The sequence below is a fragment of the Eumetopias jubatus genome, unplaced genomic scaffold, assembly GCF_037043125.1.
Source record: "Eumetopias jubatus isolate StellerSeaLion01/CBP00866 unplaced genomic scaffold, mEumJub1_p1.0 scaffold_17, whole genome shotgun sequence".
Taxonomy (NCBI): domain Eukaryota; kingdom Metazoa; phylum Chordata; class Mammalia; order Carnivora; family Otariidae; genus Eumetopias; species Eumetopias jubatus.
Window position 1 is genome coordinate 42,386,501 of NW_028274823.1, and position 20,411 is coordinate 42,406,911.

Sequence of the window (20,411 nt, forward strand, 5' to 3'; positions counted from 1 at the left end):
GGTCACTCTCACGTTCTCATGAGCTATGGGGCACGTAGACAGGGTCAGGGAGGCCTTTTCCCCCTTCTTTGGTTTTTCATCATGCTCACTCACTAAGGACGCTTCTACTGGTGATTCTCTCAGGACACACATCATGCCCTGGCTGGTCTTTCGACCTCTTGAAACAGGAGTCTTGTTGGCTATCTTGGGGGGCACATTAGTAGGCCCACCCAATCCTATCACTCTCAGGTGTTAGATTTGGGTGAATTTCTTAACCTCTTGGAGCCTCAATTTCCTGCCAAATGAGTTGAGAATATTCATCCCACAGGATGATGGCTGAGTCTAAACAATGATAGGTATGAAAGTATTTCCCCATCACAAGTGTGGTACAAACACTGTGAAATTGGAAATAGCGGCCCTTGTACATTATTGATTCAACATACAGAGCTAGAAATATGTTTCATCCCTTCGAAATCTAAAGGTATTTTTGCTTTAGAAAATCTCTGGCATATAATATATATTTGTATTATATAACCCGTTTTATAATTTTGATACACACAAAAGATTATGTAACGATATGTGAATTATGAAACATACAACGAAGCGGACACCCAACTTAAGAGCTAGGACATCGCCAAGAGCACTGTACCCACCGTTAAGACATCAGCTTTGAGATGCCCAGCCTCACTGGAGCCTCAGCCCAGTTGAGCCCCATTTTCTGTGTCCTGCTGGTTCTGGGGAAGGGAGTGCTGGTAGAGGATGAGGGGAGGTGAGCGCATGGGGGGAGCCCAGTCCCAGAGCTGGGGGGCCAGACCCCCTGGAATGTGACTTCTCTTCTTTACCATGACTGACCTGAGTGTTTTCCCCAGGTCTCTAGGCCGGAGTTTGTCTTGCTGGCTGGAGAGGCCCCGGTGACTTTGTATCTGCCCGGCTCAATTGTGGTAACTGCTGGGTTAACTGGGCAGGGGTGGGGGGTAGTGAGGGAACCACCCTGCTGGGCAGGCCTGGAGGCTGACTGATCTCTGACTGGGGTCTCAGGCTGGGAGGGCGCTGGGGGATGCTCACTGTCTCCTCCAGACTCCTGCCAGAGCCCTCCGCCAAGTCACACTCCTGCTTCCTGGAAGTCCTTCACCACTTCCTCTTCTCCTTGAACAGGAGCCCAGGGCCACTTCTGGCTCAGCCTTCCTTGTCTTTCCAGACTCAGCTCAACTTTGTCACCTTAATGAGTCAGGAAATATTGTTTAAGCATCTAGCGGGTGCCAGGCACTACTCCAGACCCCTGATCATTAATGTGAACAAAATAGAGTCCTTTCTACGTGGAGCTTACATTCTAGCATATTTGCACTTGTCTAGTTTCTGAGGTGGAAAAGTCAGTCTCCCTTCTCTGACCCCTGTTGTCCCAACCTTGGGAAGACTGTGGACCCCCAAGAGGTTCAACCTCCATATGGAGAGACCCACTCGGTACCTGGATTGGGGGTGGGTGAGAGGTTTGTCTCTGCTAAGAGCTATTGAATGAGCTTTGGTGAGACCAGCCCAGAGTGGGGACAGTCACTGCCATGCCCTGCTCCGAGATATCTTGGGTGCGTGTGTGCTTTACTGGGACCATTCCTGAGCCAGCCCCCTGCAGAGGAAGGGAGTGACAGGCCGCCCTTGTGGAGAGTAGAAAGGGTGGAGTGGGAGGGACAGGTTGAGGTGGGCTGGAGCACCAGTCAGCAAGAGTTAGCCGCCAGAACCATTCTGGCAGGTGGGGACATGGAAGCTCTATGTGCAGCTCCATCGTCCTATTGGTCCTCACTTAGAAAACGCACGTTCATGGACACAGTTATTAAGAATTCCAAGAGGGCACTCATAGAGCATTAAACCCCAGCAGAGGACCCTTCCGAGCACACCTCTCTCTCAGCCCTTGTACCAGGGGGGCTCAGAGTATACTGTGTGATCAGCCCTGCCCAGAATCATATGGGAACCCTCTCCCACTGGCCCCTGGAGTGTGGGGGCTGCCCCTGCATGCCTCGAGGGATAGGGTGTGGCCATAAAGTCACACATGCCAGGGTCCATCCATGACTGTCCTGTAATGAGGACTTTCTGGGCCCCGGCTGGGCTGTGGGACACAGGAGATACTCAGCCTATGTCCTTCGGGAGACCAGGGCTCTGAGCACAAGGTGCCATGGGAGAGAGAAGGGAGTGGGCAGCTCTACCGTCCAGGCCACAGCAAGGGTTTGGAGTCAGACCTAAAAGACTGATAGGAACTTGCCACATGGGGAAGGAAAGGAGGAGTATTCTAGGCAGAGAGCGTTGTGTGCAAAGCCACGGGCCGACAGGCCCACATAGTGGCAGAATGATGGGGCATTCTGGGTGGCTGAGCAGTGGTGACTGTGGTCAGCCTGGGGTGTGGTGGCAGATGAATCTGGAATTAATCTGAGCGGGGTGAAGCGAGAACGCAGACTACTGCTCATCTTTGGATGCGGCTCTGCTGACCAATGTCTGGATTCAGAGCAATCCCCTTAGCCTCTGCCTCTCCACTAGATCTGTACCTACCACTATTCTCTCTACTGGGCTGTCCCTCGAGGGACAGGTTCAGGATGATCGACGTTTGACCCTGGGACATCTGATCCATGGATGAGGGCCCTGAGCAGCCTAAGCCCTCCCAGGAAGTGGAGCCCAGGGGGCAGCTGGGATTTCAGCAAAGGAGAGGCATCTGGACCTGCCTCCCAGCCTTCATGGGCCCTGCAGAGCTTTGCAGAGTGTGGATTTGAGTCTAGTTCTGCCTCTTACTTAACTCTGGCACTGTCCCTTGCTATCCTTACTGTCCCTTGCCACTAAGCAAGTCCCTTACTATCTCTGAAACTCATCTCTGCTGAATAGGAACCCTAACATACTTAACTCCTAGGTTTGTTTGTCATTACAAACAATGCATATAAAGTGCTTAGCACAGTAGCCAGCCCACAGCAAAGACTCCACATCTTGTAGTTATTGTTACAATTGATACTATTTATTGTTTTCAGACCAAAAAAGGGAAATCCTATTTGGCTCTCAGGGACCTCTGTGTGGTGCTGTTGAGTGGGCAGCATCTGGAGGTGAAATGTGACATTATGTCAACAGTGGGGGCCGTCTTCAGTGCTGTCATGTCCTTTGTCAACCTTGGGGAGCTCACCTACTTTGGCTTGGCTCACATGAAAGGTAAGTGGCTCCTGGGCAGCCCACAGCTGACCTGGCACCTCACGTAACCCAGATATCTGGGGACCTGAGTACTATTCCTTTGAAAAAAATTTCTTGAGGCTAGGATGCTTCACCTTGCACGTCTAGACATCTGTTAGCACGGGGCAGGCTTCAAGGGCTCACTGCACAGTGTCAAGAAGTGCAGAAGATTATAATGAAATAGTGCACGAAAGACAGTGTGGGTTTCTGTGAGGTGCTGGGTCTGGTTGATCAATCTCAAAGCATTGATGTCGGATAAGTGAATGTTGAAAGCATTTCCACGTAGGTGGAAATATGAAATGGCACAGCCACTGTGGGAAAAAGTATGGTGGTTCCTCAAAAAATTCAGAATAGATTTACCACGTGATTCGGCAATTCCACTTTTGTGCACGTGCCCCGAATAATTGAAAGCAGGGTCTTCAAGAGAGATTTTTATACCCATGTTTGTAGGAACATTGTTCACAGTAGCTAAAATGTGGAAGCAACCCATGTGTCCTTTGACAGATGAATGTGTAAGCAAAATGTGGTCTATACATATAATGGAATGTTATCCCACCTTGAAAAGGATGGAAATTCTGACATATGCTACAATATGGATGAACCTGGAGGATGTCGTGCCAAGTGAAATAAAACAGTTGCAAAAAGACAAATATTGTGTGACTCCACCTGTGTGAGTACCTAGAATAGTCAAAATCCTAGAGACAAAAAGTTGAATGGTGGTTGCCAGGGGCTGAGTGGAGGGGGACTGGGAGATATGGTTTGATGGGTTTAGAGTTGCAGTTCCACATGCTGAAGAATGCTGGAGCTGGATGGTGGTGAGGGCTGCGCAACAGTGTGCATATACTTAACAGTACTGAGCTGCACATTTGACTATGGCTAAGATGGTAAATTTGTTCTTATGTGTATCTGACCACAATGAAAAATTAAAAAAAAAATTCCACCCGATCATACAGGACTGATGGGAAATCAGCAGGAGCCCAAGTTAGGAATCCGTTATGAAGATCCTGAAGGAGAGCCTACTCCCCATCTCTGTCCTTCCATTATGGGGCTCCTGGTTCAATCTACAGAAATATACCTTTGCTGTTATTGAAGCTCTTTAACCACTGTGAGGGATAATGGGAAGGAGGCGGGGTTGGGATCATTTGGGCTTTCAGGTTCAACTCTGGCTCTGCCAGCCCATCTTGCTTAGGAGTCATCATCTCAGTGTTCTTCTATTCTCCCATCCCCGATGGGAGGAACTCCGGAGCTTGTTGTGGGGGGTTATTCAGTGTGCCATGGGGGAGGGTCCTCTCCCCATAGCTCTCCACAGACCTCTGAAAGAGCCCTCTCCTAAATAAAATTGAACAACTGCTATATGCTTTGATGTGATGGACTGACCTTTGCTTGATCTTTTGTAGAGTGTGAATAGAAGAATTTTTAGGAAACATTGTATTTTTATTGATCAGTAACATGCAACTGACAGAAACCCAGTGTGCTTGCTCTGAGCCCAACCTTGCGCTTATCCTGGATTGCTTCCTCCTAGTCCTGTGCCTGTCCCGGACCCTTCCTGTGGACATTCTAGAGCTGCTTAACTGGGGTGTCCTGGGTAAATCATTCAAAAGTCACCAGTCTGGAGTTTGGAAATAAACCCCCTTGGGAGGGTTTGCTAGCCAAACTGTAATGGAGACCTGCCTATGGCTTGGAGAGAGGTAGCCCTAAGGGAAGGCTGAGTTGGTGCGGGGAATCAGATTCAGCACCAAGGGCTGAGGGCAGAGGGGACAGAGGTCTGGGCGCTACATGGTGAATACTATTTGAACTTCTCTGGACACCTCCCTCCCTTTCCCCAGCATGCAGGGCTTTTGAGAGTAAAGGTTGGTTATCCACTTAATGGGTTCTCTTTCTAAAACTTGGCACAACTTCTGTGCCCAGGCAACCTGCAGTCTTGTGCCTCTGGGCTGAGAGAGTGAAGCATGGAGAAAGGTGTGGGGCAGGGTAGGGCTGGGGCAGACCTACAGGGGTCCCAGGGGGAGTGGGGAGGGGGGGTCAGGCTTCACCTCGAAGAGAGCAGAGGGGCAGATGCAGGGCATGTAGTGGCTGGGGCTGATTCAACCTCCCTTGCAGAGGTGCTGGAGGACAGACCAGTTCAGAGCTGAAGTCCTGAGCTTGGATTGGAGTTTCCAAGCTGGCCACATTCAGGTCGGGAGGCAAAGGTGACTCCACTCTTGCCCCCTTTTAGTTTGCTGGGGCTGCTAAAACACAATACTGCAGACTAGGAGGCTTGAACAACACGTCTTTCTATCTCACAGTTCTGGAGGCTGGGAAGTCTAAGCTCAGGGTTGGAACATGGTCAAGTTTGAGGTTCTGACTACTTTCTCATGGTGTCCTTATTTGGAGAGAGAGTCCTGGTCTCTTCCTCTTAACTACACTAATCCTCTCATGGGGGCTCCACAATAAACCTAATTACCTTCCAGAGGTTCCATCTTACCCTTGGGGGTAAGAATTTTGGGGAGATACAAACATTCAGTCCATATCATGCCCATGGCTGGGGGAGCTTGGGCTTGGTCCAGTTGAGACAGAGGGCCTGGCCCACGGCAGGAATGGAATGAATACTCATTCCTTTGTTTTTCACTTTATCTGCATACGGGGGTAGCTGGAAGGCAGCTGTTAAGTGGTATCTTCTCTGAGATAAATAATCACATTTCTCCTGTGGGTGCTGAGTTCCTCTTCCTTGACTCTCCTCTTTGTCTCCGACTCCTGCCCCTCATGGACCCAGCAAAGGTGCAGAGAACTTGCTTCCTGCTCTCTCCTGCTCTCAGATGTCTCCTGTCTGACCCTTCTGGGCAGAGCTCAGGGTTGTGGGTCTGTAGGGGTGGTGCCTGCCTGACTGCTTTTCCCTCTCTACTTTTATTTCAGGGAAAGAGTTCTTTTTCTTGGACCACGAAACCAGGTTGTGCAAAATAGCCCCTGAAGGCTGGAGTGAGCAGCCCCAGAAGAAGACCTCCTCGAATACCTTCACACTCTTTCTGAGGATAAAGTTCTTTGTCAACTGCTGTGCGCAACTCCAGTGAGTGCTCCAATATTCTTCATTTGTTCCTTACAGGACCTGTGTATCTGCTGGGTGGTGTCAGATTTAGAGATAATAGGTAGCAAGTGCTTGGCGAGTTGTAAACTACGTATAAATAACAACAGTGATTGTGGTTGATCTTGTTGATTAGTTTCCAATATGACAGAAAAGGGAGAAGTCAGTGTTTGGGCCCTGGTCAAAATGAGAACTTGCCCTTTTGTTTCAAACATGGCCCATTCAAAGTCAAAGTTCTCCCTTGTCCCCAACATGACCCTCCCTCAACAGCCCAGTGATCAGGGTTGAAGGAAAGGGTAATATATGACTATGGAGTTGGGTCATTGCCTCTTTATTCCTTTGCTTACTAAAAACATCATCTGAGTATCAGTTTTCTCACTTGAGCCACAGCAACAAACATCTCTGTGGGCATTGTATCAAGTGCCTGGCACAGAGTAGCCCTCAACTCGTGGCTGGAGGCATGATGAGGATAAAGGAGACCACACTTGTCTTACTAACATGGCCCTCTGGGTTCTGTTGGCTTGTACCTCACCTTTTGTCCTTTCCCTGCTTCCCAGACTGAGAAAACCCTCTGGTTTTAGTGTTCTCTTTCCCCTTCAACATAGTGTTCTCTTTCCTGCTCAGCATTCCAGTGACCCTTATTCCTCATCTCTTCCCCAGGCACAGCCAGACAAGGCATCAATTCTATCTGCAGCTTCGGAAAGACATCCTGGAGGAGAAGCTCTACTGCAATGATGAGACACTGCAGCAACTGGCAGTCCTTGCCTTGCAGGCTGAGTTTGGCAATTACCCTGAGGAGGTAGGGGTGGAAACCTGGGGCCTGTGGTGGGGTCATTGGAGAAGCAGTTATGGGAAAAGGGGGAACTATTAGAAATATGGAGACCGAGACTTTGAGAAGTGTTTTCAGTATCTAGTTATCTGAAGTAAATGGTACCCATTCATCCATCCACCCACCCATCCATCCATCCACCCATTCATCCACCCGTTCATCCACCCATCCACTTATATGTCCATCCACCCATCCACCTGTCCATCCATCCATCCATCCACCCATCCATCCAACCAACCATCCATCCATCCATCCATCCATCCATCCATCCATCCATCCATCCATCCAAAAAGCTTTCATTGAGTGTTCTTTGCTAGGCTCTGGGGGATACAAAGATGAACAAGTCAAGTGTATACACTGTGACGTAGTTCTAATCTAAGGGTTCTCCTAAAAATAATAATTTCCTAATTTATTGAGTTCCCATCATCATCATTGTTAACAACGGACAACCTTTATTAAGAAATCACTCCATACTTACCATTGACCTAGACATTTTCCACAGTTGTTAACTCACTCAATCCTCACAGCAGCATTGCTATTACTCACATGTTGTGGAAGAACAATCTGAGACTCGTGTGGCTAGAAAATGGTCAAGTCTAAATTTGAGCCTAGGTGTGTCTGACTCTAAGGCCAATGCCGATTCTGCTGGACACACTGCCTCTCAAAGTCTCTAATCTTTTTGGCCAAGGCTTTGTCCCTGCAGCAGAATTGCATATACGTTTCTTTGATTGAATTTGTCTGTGATGGTCCTGTGTTAGAGTCCCCAGGGACTTAGTGGAGGCTACTGGTTATTTAATTTGCAGATACATCAAAATTGGGAGGGATGATCTTAATATATTCACTTACTTATTTAAGATTCAAAATGGGGGGGATGGACCAGGCAGGAAAGAGGGACCAGCCAGGTAAGCTGTGACAGAGAACAGGGCAACTTTGCTCTGGGTTCCCAAAGCCCCCCCCCCACATGTCCCACATGAGGGGAAAGAGGCTTGGCAATAGACCTCCACTGAGACTGAGTTATGTGACCCAACAGTGTGACATGCCGTCCAAATGTGGAGTCTGCCTCAGTAAAAATGGAGAGGGAAAAGCAAAGAATGTGGGCTTCCTACCAGCCCACTGGGCTTTATCTTGGTGGATATTGCCATTGTCATGTGACAAAAGCTGGGTGCCTCTAGGAAGTGCTTGACTTGGAGAAGATATACTCAAGAGAGGACCTGAGGACTGTGAGAAGGAGGAATCCATTGTTCAAAAGGAAAAAAGTACAAGGTTTAATCCCTATGCCCCTGGGCCTTTGCATGCTTTCCCAGCAGCATCTGCACAGCCATCCCCACCTTATCCAACCTCCATGGCCAACCCCAACCCCACAACTTTGCTGGCCTCTCTACAAGTAGAAGGAATGCCCCCCTCCACCCTCGGGTGCTTTTTGACATCCTCACACCTCTTGGCCAGGAGAAGTGATGATTCAGTGCTATCTTGATAACAAGTGACAGAAAATCAAGCTCAGATAGGCTTGAATACAACGTGTAATTTATGGTCTTGCAAGACCGAAGTGTCCAGGTCCTCCCTACCCTGACAGGCTTCTAATCTTTTACTGCTTACCTGGTAGCTTCTTCCTCTCTCTTTTTAGCCTCCAGGGCTGGGGTCCTAACCTAGGGCTTGCTGGGTGTAGGGACTCAAAGGACATCAGCAGGCCTTGGGCTTCCCACAACTCTGGGCTGTGCTCCCTCCACATGCTTGCATTCAGTGGCTTCTGGATTCTACCCTCCTTGGACTAAAGAGAGGAACTTCCTCTCTCTCCCTCTCTTTTGCCCTCTCTTTCTCTCTCTCCCCCTCTCAGTAATGCCATGGAAATCCTGCCGTTCTGTCTCATTGGTTCTGATAGGGTCATGTGTCTACTCAAGCCAATCACTGTGGTGGGCGACGCCATGCTCTGATTAGTTATACTTGAGTGACATGCCACCCTGAGAACCAGGGTAGAGTTCACATTATGCAAAGGCATGGACTGAGAGGGAGGAGCAATGGCTTCCATTTCCAGAAAGAGAGGGAATGGTTGCACATGGCTAAAAATATATGTCTACCACCAGTGAGTACTTAGTGGTCAGCCATGCTACACCCTTGGTGAACAAAAGAGCTGTGTTTGGCTGAAGTTCTGAGTCTGCTGGAGTCATGTGGGCCTGGCCTCGTGTTATGGGCTGAAGTATGTTCCTTCAAAATTGAAGCTCTAGCTCCTAGTACTCAGAACGGGACTGTATTTGGAGATGGGGTCTTTAAAGAGGTGGTTATGTCAAAATGAGGCTTTCTGGTTGGGTCTTACTCCAGTCTGACTGGAGTCCTTGTAAGAAGAGATTAGGACACACAAAGAGACACCACGAGGCGGGAGCACAGGGGAGAGACCGTGTGGAAACACAGGGAGAAGACAGCCATCTGCAAGCCAAGGGGAGAGGCTTCAGAAGAAACCAACCCTGCCGCCGCCTGGATCTTGGATTTCTAGCTTCTGGAACTGTGAGAGAATGAATTTCTGTCATTTAAGACACCCAGCCTGTGGTATTTGTTATGGCGACCCTGCAAACGAATACACCTGGAGTCTGAGAAGGAGAAGCTACAGCCACCACGGAGTGGGGACGCTGTGCAGAGATCTGTGGCCTTAGTTCTCACGCAGTGTGGGGTGGAGAGGGCAGGGGTGTGTGACCTTCATCACAGCTTGCGTGCTTCGCCTCGGTAACTGGGTTTCAGAGCAAGGACAAGCTCAAATGTTAAAATGGTTCTTGAGAACAGTGGCTTTCAAATGTTCTGTGCCATGACCCATGATAAAAAAATAGAAAAGATAATAACCAATATAACCCAACCCCCACACATGTACATAGAACAGAATTGAAGCAAAAGTTTAGGAAATAAGATGCACCCTTTCTATATGTGCTACACATTGGGATTTCCTATTCTATTGTGGTTCAATTTATAAATGCTGGTTATGAACCATTAATCAGTAGCTCACTAGTGTGTTACAAGCTGCAGTTTGAAAACCCTTTTTAGACTATACTAGAACCATTTGGCTTTCCTCCCAGTACATCTTCAGAAGGTCCTGCCACGTCCAGAGTCTCCCAAGGCCCTCCTCATACCCTCACTCTGCTGCGTTTTTCTTCATAGCATTTGCCACCGCCTGGCATGGTATATGGGTCTATGTACTTATTGATCAGCCATCTTCCACCTCCAGCTCCTTCCCCAGATCCTGTGGAGCCTCGACCTCTCTTACTGATGTGGACCAGAGCAGTTCCAAGACACTCTCTGCTGTCCCCTGTGGCCCCCAAAGGCAGACCTTTTCCTTTTCGTTTGTATGTGTAAAGTCAACAGATGACACAAACCTGCTCATTTGGGCCCCACTCTCTTGGACCTCATGCTCGGTGTCATCTAAGCCCTCTGTCAATCCTGCAAAGCCCGTGTTATTTCCACCCGTGGTTGAGAAAGATTGCGCCCCTGTGAGGCTGGCGAAGCTAGTGAGAGCCCAGCCAGGACGCACTTCCGGGGCCTTGCTTTGCTGTGTGCCAGGCACTGGGGTGGGCACATCAGAGGCCGTCGGGGACTCAGACTGTCCTTGTGTCTGTGTCATTGAGGAGGCAGGCGGGGAGGGCTCCCGTTATGTCACTGCAGCCCTAGGTGATGCGGCCAGGACACTCGGCGGCACCGCCAGCCAGATCCCGGGCGAACCTCCTGTGCTCTCTGAAGGGACTTATATTTTGTTTGATACAGAGTTCTGGTGCTGGGGGAAAAATTTATTTGGAAACCACTGCAAAGAAAGCCTGGGAGCCCCTGAAGAATTCTAAACAGGGAAGTGACATGATTACATTTGCATTTTAAAAAGGCAGACAGAGACATTTTGGTATAAAAATAAATCTCGTTAGGGGTGCCTGGGTGGCTCAGTCGGTTGAGCGTCTGCCTTCGGCTCGGGTCATGATCCTGGGGTCCTGGGATCGAGCCCCACATCGGGCTCCCTGCTCGGCAGAGAGCCTGCTTCTCCCTCTCCCTCTGTCTGCTTGTGCTCTCTGTCTGACAAATAAATAAATAAAAATCTTTAAAAAAATTAAATAAATCTCCTTAATCACATCATTGTGGCTCAACAGCTTTCCTTGGGGGGCATTCCCTTCCAGCCTTTGATAACCTGTGGGGACCTCATACAGGTGCAAACAGTGCCAAGTCTGAGTTACATTCAGTTTTCCCACTTGATGGCAGATGTCTTCCCGTGGCCTTTCTAGTGACCTAATGACCCTTGGGATGGTTATGCGGTACACCTCCCTGGGATGGACCTTTGTTCACCTTTCTGTCCTCTCACTGTTGGGCAGCACCTGGAAGGACCATGTAAGGGGTAATTCTGTGATTACTGTTCCCATTGCTTCTGATCTTCCTTTTTTATGTGACATAGAAATCAATGTTTGCATTAGGGTTTTTTTTTAGTTCCATATTGACTTCTTCTCTTGGACATAGTCCTAGCTGGGTCAAAGGTCCTCAGTACTTTTAGGTTTGCAGTGAAATTGAGTGGAAGATGTGGAAATATCTCATGTACTCCTTTGCCCCCACACATGCACAGCCTGCCCCATTATCTACACCCGCCACCAAAATGGTACATGCTGATGAGCCTACATTGACACATCACTGTCCCCCAGAATCCATCATTTACATTCATGTTCCTTTTTGGTGTTGTACATTCTATGGGTTTGGACAAATTTATAATGACATATATTCATTAGTGGAGTTTCATACAGTAGTTTCACTGCCCTAAAAATCCTATATGCTCCATATATGTGTCCCTCCTTCTCCACCCCCCCAACCATCCCCTGGCAATTACTGATCTTTTTACCTTCTGTCGTTTGTCTTTTCACGGCTTGGTAGCTCATTTTCTTTTAGTGCTGATTAATATTCTGTTGTCAGGGTATACTACAGTTTCTTTATCCATTCGCCTACTGAAGGACATCTTTTGCTTCCAAGTTTTGGCAATTATGAGTAAAGTTGCTATAAACATCCACGTGCAGGCTTCTGTGTGGACATAAGTTTTCAACTCCTTTGGGTAAATACCAAGAAGCATGATTGCTGGATCATACGGTAAGACTAGGTTTGGAAGACACATTGTCTTCCAGTTTGCATTCCCACTGGCTGCAGAGGAGAGTTCCCGTGGCTCCGCATCTACGCTAGCACTTGCTGTTGTCAGTGTTCCAGATCTGGCCCATGTTGATAGCATTCCAAAGTCTTTTTCAGGCAGCAGATTGGTGGTCAGTTTCTTTCCGTTTGTTTATCTGAGCTGAGCCCAGAACTGGTGTGGGCTAGCTCTCAGCTGAGGATTCTTAGTCCCTGGCACAGGACTGAGATGGTGCATCTCTGAGACTTCAACACATAAACGCTAAGTGAATAAAAGAAACAAAGTTTTAGGGCCAGGGTTTTGCTGTGCCTTTCAGGAAGTGATGCGGCATCATGGAATGTGTGAGGACTTTGGGTGATGGAATCTTGTTTCTGTCACTAAGTGGTGTGATCTTGGCCCTGTTGAATGACTTCCTTCCTTGTTCATTTTGTTCATCTTGCCAGTGGCACTAATAATATCGTCCTCATAGGATTACTGAGGGATCGAAGGAGCTAACATGTTCTGAGGACCACCTGGCATACAGAAGGGTCTCAAAGACAGGTGGCCCCTTTCTTCTCTCCCTTCTATTCATGTCACATGGGTTAGGCCAATCTCTAATACAGTAGAAAATGCTACCCTAGGTGGGCATTTCAAGGGGACATCCTTGGCCTGAGGACCTACCTGGGGTTTGGATCGCAGACAGGTTTCTATTGTGCTCAGCGTCCCATAGAAGGCATCTTGTTATGCTGCTTTTCTTCTGCATCTTTCCAGCAGATAGAGAGTAAAGCCTATTTTCGGGTTGAAGACTATGTCCCAGCAAGTCTGATTGAGAGGATGACTGCTCTCCGGGTCCACGTTGAAGTCTCAGAGATGCACCGTCTCAGTCCTGTGCTCTGGAGAGAGGATGCCGAGCTGGAGTTCTTGAGGGTGAGGCCTCTGAACCTCTGGAGGGGGTGCTGGTGTTCAAGGGCATGCAACCAGCCCTTCCCTGTGGAGCTTTCTCTGGGGGGCCAGATGTGCTCAGACCCACATGGAGGTATGAGCAAGGGACGTGAGACTTTGGGAGGGAGAATGCTCTAACATCCTGCAGGGCAAGGAGAGGCTTCTGGAGGCAGGTGGCATTGGGAATGATCCCCCCAAATGGGTAGGATTTATTGGGTTAGGCAGATAGGGCAGGGCCCTTCTTTAACCATAGAGCTCACAGTCACTTTTCTCTGAATGAGGAGACCACATCTCTCACAGAGACATATGGGGCAACTGAAGTGCAGAATTGGGGTATAAGCCCAAAGCAAAGCCATTGGAAGACCTCAAGTTTCCAGCCTTCCAGGCAACTGTCCTCAGCACAGCACAGATGGTGTGGTCCACGCAGATGGGTACAGCTCTGGTCTGCACTCTCTTCAGCCCTCAAGCAAAAGCAGTGGCATTTGAGCCCCCCATATCTGTGGGTACACATGGAGCCTAGGATGAAGAACCTTTGCACACTCCATGACTTACCTGCTCTGGGCCAGGCGCCATGTGGAATGGAGACAGAAAGGATATGCTTCTTTCCACCAGGGAATCCCGAGTCTCATGGGGAGGACAGGCAGGTACCCGGGGCAGGCACAGGGTGCTGTGTGATGAGAAATGATAATGATAAGTCAGGGAGTGGCTACTCTGCCTGCATAGATGGAGCTGGGGGGACATGTGGGAGGACCCCCCTCCCACCGCCCCCCCCAGCTTGGCTTCCCCAGGGCAGGATACCTGGCTGGCCTTTAGAGCTAAGGAGGAGTTTCAAAAGAAGCTCCGGATTTGTACATTTCTCCGTAGAAAAGTCTCCCAAGATGGATAGGAAGAGTGTCCATGTTGTTTGCCTTTAATAGAGATGGGTGTTTGAAAGCAGAACTGCCCAGGCAAGATCTGGCCTTTTCTTTTTGGTCCGTCACTGAGCAGACTGTCTGCAAGACCTCACACATGTCGACCTATAAGCACTTCGTGTGAGAAGCCCTGGTGGAAAGGCACTCCTCACTGCTTTCTATCATCCAGCCTTCGGGCATGTTCGTTGTCAAGAGGAAGCAGCCTTCCTTTGTTGAGGGACAAGGGGGCACCTCAAAGCCATCAGCAGGCATCCGATGGAGGGTGGAGGCAGAACCACAGAACCAGTGGGCGGGCCGAGGACTTGGGCCTGCAGAGGCCTCTGTAGGACCAAGAATGTCCACCTGCTCACCCCTCCCCAGTCTCTAGCTTTGTTTGTCCTGCTTTCTGTGTCTCTCCGTCTCCTGGCTGAATGATGAAAACTGATTATGAAGGAAGCCACCATCTCCTAAGCAGAAATACAGGAAGACTTTATTTCAGTCGTTGATGGAAAACGGCGAATGGATTTGACTTCACTTGCGTGCCATATTATCAGTTTCAAAGATCGCTGGGTTTTAGGTCCCCATGCTGGCTGGTTGGGCATGCGAGGGCTGTGTACCGCCCCTGCTGTGTGAGACCCCAGGGGGCTTTGTGACCCCCATAGCGCATCGGGACCCTCCTCGTTCGGGTGAGTGTTAGTTAAGCCAAATCTTTCCCCACATAATTATAAAAGTAACAATTTGCTCATGATTCTGCCCTCTGGAGACAGCACAATTATATTTTGTTGTATTCATTCTTCTCTCTCTGTTCTGTGCATTTTCATGTGTATACACATTTAAAATTGGGTTTACATTGTACATGCAGATTTGTGTATTTTTATAATCCCACCTCACCAACATTTTGAAACTATTTTAAACCAACACATGGTGTACCCTAAATTTTTTCTCAATACTCTGTTGTTTGGCACATACATTGTTTTAAATATGGGACTATTTTAAACAATACCGAGATTACCACTTTTGCTACATAAGTCTTTAGCTGAGTTTGTGCTTAATTCCTTAGGGATAGAATCTCATGAGTGGAATTAGAGGGTCTCAGGTTATGAACATTTGAAACATTGTTGATATATATTGCTAAGACATTCTGCATTGCAGTCTTTTCTGTACATTTCTTGTCCTCCCTACTAGGTTGTAGATTCAGGGCCCTGAATCCTCAGAGCTCAGTCACGACATTAACAGCCACTGGATTATTTAATTACAGCTCCTCGGGGTTCCTCTCTTCCATTATCAGATGGTGCCTCTTGGCCTCTGGTTCACTGACGACTAATTCTGCTAGTTCATCATCTCACACTGGAAGAAGATTTGGCGGAAATCCAGTGTGGGTAACACTGAATAACATACTCTGGAAGATTCACAACTACATTAGCATATTAATCCCAGAACAACCTGTTCGAGATTAACTCAATGTTTTCCAAACTTCTTCAACCAGGGAACCATTTTTTTTTCCCACATAAAGGAGGGGTTTCTATATACTATTAAAACATTTTCTTTTTAATTTTTTTTCAGCTGCTGAAATCATACTGGTTATACCCTGTGTCTTACCCCACTTAGCATATAACATATGCACGCCCCAGATAGTTACAAATGCTTTGTAAATATCCTTTCTACAGGCTACCCAATGATCCCTCTTAAGGCAGTACTTTAGGAAATATTTATCTCTGGGAGCTTGTCCCCCACCCCAAGCCTGCTAGTTTGCAGCCTAGGTCACTATGAGAAGGGTTTGTCTGGATTATTCAGTGCGTTTTCTTAGGACAGAGTCCCAGGGATGGAGTTACAGGGTCAAAGGACTTGAGTTGTTACGACTTCTCTTGACGAAACGGTCCCATCTGTGCCAACAGTTTTCAATACAGCAGGGATGCTGCGTAGGCTGGGAGCCAGGAGAGCCCGGGGCCAGTCTAAACCTGGCTTCCGCTGGAGGGAGAAGGAGAAAATAGTGAGATGCCCCTAAGCACATGGAGATAAAGTGACCCTCTCAGAGGACAATTAGCAACCGCAACACAGAATGACCAGGAGGAGGTGTTCCAGAAGATTCCCTAGTAGAGCACGGAGAGAGAGATAATACTATTTATTTTTTTACAGATTAAAAATGCCCCTGAGGATCTTATGTGTATTCACCCATGTTTCCAAATGTTATGGGAACTCTGTATTTTAGTTGCTAAGAGTGAGGACTCAGAAACAGACAGACTTGGGGCACCTGGGTGGCTCAGATGGATAAGCATTTGCCTTCAGCTCAGGTCATGATCCCAGGGTCCTGGGATCGAGCCCTGCATCAGGCTCCCTGTTCAAGTGGGCAGCCTGCTTCTCCCTCTCCCTCTGCCATTCTCTCCACTTGTGCTCTCTGGCTCTATCTCTCTGTCAAATAAATAAATGAAATCTTTAAGGAAAAAAAAAAAAACCAGACAGACTTATACTTCTGTTTCTGGCTCCTAAGTGTGCCTCTGCTTTGTCATTTGAAAAGAGATAGCTACACCTCTCTGTTGTGACGGCTGTGAAGATTAAACAGCATAATGCATGGGAAATGTTTACAATGGTGTTTTGCGATTTTATTTTATTTTTTTTTTTGAAGAGAGGCGGGGGTGTGGGCAGAGACTCTTAAGCAGTGCAGAGCTCGATGTGGGGCTTGATCTCATGACCCTGATATCATAACCTGAGCGGAAATCAAGAGTCAGGCACTTAACCAACTGAGCCCCCCAGGCGTTCTGACGCTTTGCCATTTAAAAATTTTGTCACTCCAAGTACGTCAGGATCACACGCTTCTTTATATACTTAAAAAATAAATAAAAACTAAAATTAAATACTAAACAGTTAAAACATGTAGACAAATCTAGCAAAGGCATCTTTAGTCCAGCAAAGACTATTTTAAGGCTTTAATTTTTTTTTTAAATATCACATCCAATTATTTAAAAGAATTTACCTTATTGTTTTGGGATGGCCCTAATTAATACCTTAAGCACACGCCTAGTCTGGCCATTGGATATTTTAGCACTGAGTGCTCAATAAATAGTATTTTAGATGCTACTGCTGATGACAAGGATGGTGATGAACAGTGTTTCCAGAGTCAAAACAAGCAGGCTCAAGGCCCAGAAACTTAATCGACATCATGTGAAGAGCAGCATAACCTGTCTGCAGAGATTATTAACAGAAGAAAAAAAGTACAGCAAGGATCCTGAGAAAGGAGCTCTCAGAAGTCCTAATTTGTTCTATTGTTATACCCTGTCTGGGGGTGGGAGAAATTGGCCTGGACAGAGTGCTCTGTGTTGATGGGTAGAGATGGGTTACAGATCTCACCAACGGAACCCTTCCAAGAGGGTTTCCATTTTCTGGAGCAAGAAGTCACTGCTGTGAGTCCAGGTGCATCAGCTTTCTGATGAGGCCTGGAATCTTGCAGGTGAAGATGCAGATGGTAGACACCAAGACAGAGATGTGATTACCATTCAGACATAAAAACATTTGCATCTGGTTTATACTCCAATCTCTTAAGAATTTAATGGGCCTGATGCAGTCCCCATCCCTGATTGACCCTCAGGGCTCTGACAAAATTCAGTCTTCTGACCTGGTAAACTGAGGACCGACCTTGGGCTGTAGGGACCCCACCAATGCACTGTGACATGGTGACAGAGGCCAGTGATTGCTTATTTGCCCTGCAGGATGTTCATGGCTTATCTTGCTTTCACAGTGATGCTGACCATCTGGAAGATTGCTTTCTATACCTGGGCCTCAGTTTTTTCATTTGTAAAATGAAGGGGTTGTAGCAGATAATATTGCAATAGACCTTGATAGATGGAATTGGGAAAAGGAATCCCTTACCTTGAGGTGACCCAGAAGAGTCTGAATTCTAAAAACTCGTTCAGAATATTCTTACTCTCTTGTACCATTTTCATAGTATCTGCTTTCCAGGTGTTGCTTTAGGTACTCCATGAAAAAGGAACCCCAGGGTTAATAAAATAGGAAATGCTATCATATTAGAGATGAGGAGAAATCCTATAACAAGGAGATTGGGTTAGCTCAGTGTTTTCCGAAACTTATTTGGCAGAGTCCCACTCTTTTTGTTTTCAGAACATCTGTTAAAATTCTTCTCATGAACTGGTTTGAAGCCAATTATTTTAGATGAGTGGGACTGTCCCTTCTAAATTGGCATTTTTCTTGCTCCAGGTCACCCAGCAGCTCCCGGAATATGGTGTGCTGGTCCATCAAGTTCTCCCAGAGAAGACCAGGGGGGAAGGAGAGATGGCCTTGGGGATCTGTGCCAAGGGCGTCATAGTATATGAAGTGAAAAACAACAGCAGAATTGCAACTTTGCGGTTTCAGTGGAGAGAAATCAGGAAGATTTCAACTTGTGTGAGTGTACCTCAGTGGATAACTTCTTCATTTCCCTTTGATCTCTTGCCCCTTGAAAGGAGCAGTGGGGTTGCTTGATCTTCTCCTGAGCAGATAAGCTCATACCAGTTACAGATAAGCACTGTGGCATATTTGGAAGAAGCCTACCCGGGGATTGGAGAGTCCCCAGGAGGCTGTTTCCTCCCCACAGTCTCTTGTCTGGTCGCTCTGCACCCCCATGAATAGCCATCAGCCGAAAAGGCTACACCTTCCTGTGGGTAGAGTTCTCTTAATTTGGGGAATCCACAGATGCTGAGAGCAAGGTTGGTGTTGGGAGATGGGAGAGGAGAGCCTACTGTGGGTGGAGTGATATCTGCCAGGTTTTGAAACGTTTCCCTTGTGTTTTATTTTATTTTATTTTATTTTTTTTTATTTTTTTTAAAGATTTTATTTATTTATTGGACAGAGAGAGACAGCGAGAGCAGGAACACAAGCAGGGGAAATGGGAGAGGGAGAAGCAGGTTTCCTGCTGAGCAGGGAGCCTGATGTGGGACTCGATCCCAGGACCCTGGGATCATGACCTGAGCCGAAGGCAGACACTTAACGACTGAGCCACCCAGGTGCCCTTCCCTTGTGTTTTAAATTTTCCCTGTGCACACAGTGTACTGAGGCATCCATCCTGTCTCCCAGGAACTAGAGGTGTGCTACAGGATGCTGGGGACTGCAGACCTTTGATGCCCACTGAACATTTAAAAGCTGTTTTTTAGAAACAAAAAATCCCTATTAAATGTATCACATTTGAAATTGTATTTCAATGCCATTTGCATGAGTATTTGTATACTTCCTGATTTTAGTTACAATAGATTTGCCACCAAAAGCATTATGCGTGTCCCCACAGCAGATTGCTCCAGTACCTAATCTTCCTGTTCGTCCCGTGGATCACCCCAGCCAGTATGCCTTTTCCTTCAGTGATGATTTCCTTATCAATTGTGAAGGTCTTCGTCTTTTGGCCCATAAAAAAAAATTAGCTTTTTCTCTCTATTTAATTTTCTCTTAGGGTTTTAAGAATTTTCCTCCTGGCTAGATTCCTGTTTTTCTGATCATTATCTGATATTAGAGTTTCCTAAGTAGAGCATAATTGGTTTAATTCATTTTCTTAATGTGTCCTTTGTTTTTGCCATCTTGGCTGTTGAGGTTGACATATTCAAGCATGATTCTTGATAGTGTTTCTCTTTCTTTTCTTTAAAGATTTTATTTATTTATTTGAGAGAGAGAGCGTGCACGAGAGCACAAAGGGGGGAGGGGCAGAGGGAGAGGGACAAGCTGGCTCTGCACTGAGCACAGAGCCCAACGTGGGATTCCATCCAAGGACCCCAAGATCATGATCTGAGCCGAAGGCAGACACTTAAACAACTGAGCCACCCAGGCGCCACCTTCATAGTGTTTCACGATAGATTGTTGTTTGTCTTTGGAAAAAAACCTTATATCTAAAAGAAAACAACTGAACAGAATTTAATAGAGTTCATTAAAGTGGCTTGTACTACACTATCGGGAAACTTTTCCCAAATATTTTTGACCATCTCTAAAAGTAAACAATATTTATATTTGTAAGTTTTTTTTATAATTTTAATGACTCAACTTACTTTAATTCAACTGAAAGATTATTTGAGGAATTTTAATTACTGAATTAATTCAATACTATTGCATTGCTTCCTATTTTATTTACGTCATGGTTAGCTGTTTAAATTTTTCAATGTAATTTGTTTTAGGACATTTGTAAAAATGCAGATAACCTAAAATGTAATTTTGAAAAATAGAATTTTTGAAGTTATCAAGTTTAACAATCCCCTTAAGTAAATGCTTTATATTTAAGTTGGTTTAATGTTTATAGGTATTTATTTTCCCATGCCCAGGGACAATTTCTTGACTAAAGCTGGAAAGTCATCAGGTTCACAAGACAACTTAGTAGCTTAAAATAACAACAACAACAACAAAAAACAACCTTTCCACTAATTAGGATTTCCATGCCTTGATGACTGTCTT

The 20,411-nt window shown here is 46.8% G+C and overlaps 1 protein-coding gene across 1 annotated transcript in view; it reads left to right on the top strand.

Moving 5' to 3' along the window:
• Positions 1–20,411, top strand: part of FRMPD2 (FERM and PDZ domain containing 2) — a 77,035-nt gene that overhangs the window by 13,001 nt on the left and 43,623 nt on the right. Inside the window, exons 8-13 of the mRNA XM_028098892.2 lie at positions 849–920; positions 2,982–3,156; positions 6,067–6,217; positions 6,893–7,031; positions 12,934–13,089; positions 18,204–18,389. Of these exons, the coding sequence (XP_027954693.2) occupies positions 849–920; positions 2,982–3,156; positions 6,067–6,217; positions 6,893–7,031; positions 12,934–13,089; positions 18,204–18,389 (879 nt within the window). The remainder of the gene's footprint in view (positions 1–848; positions 921–2,981; positions 3,157–6,066; positions 6,218–6,892; positions 7,032–12,933; positions 13,090–18,203; positions 18,390–20,411) is intronic.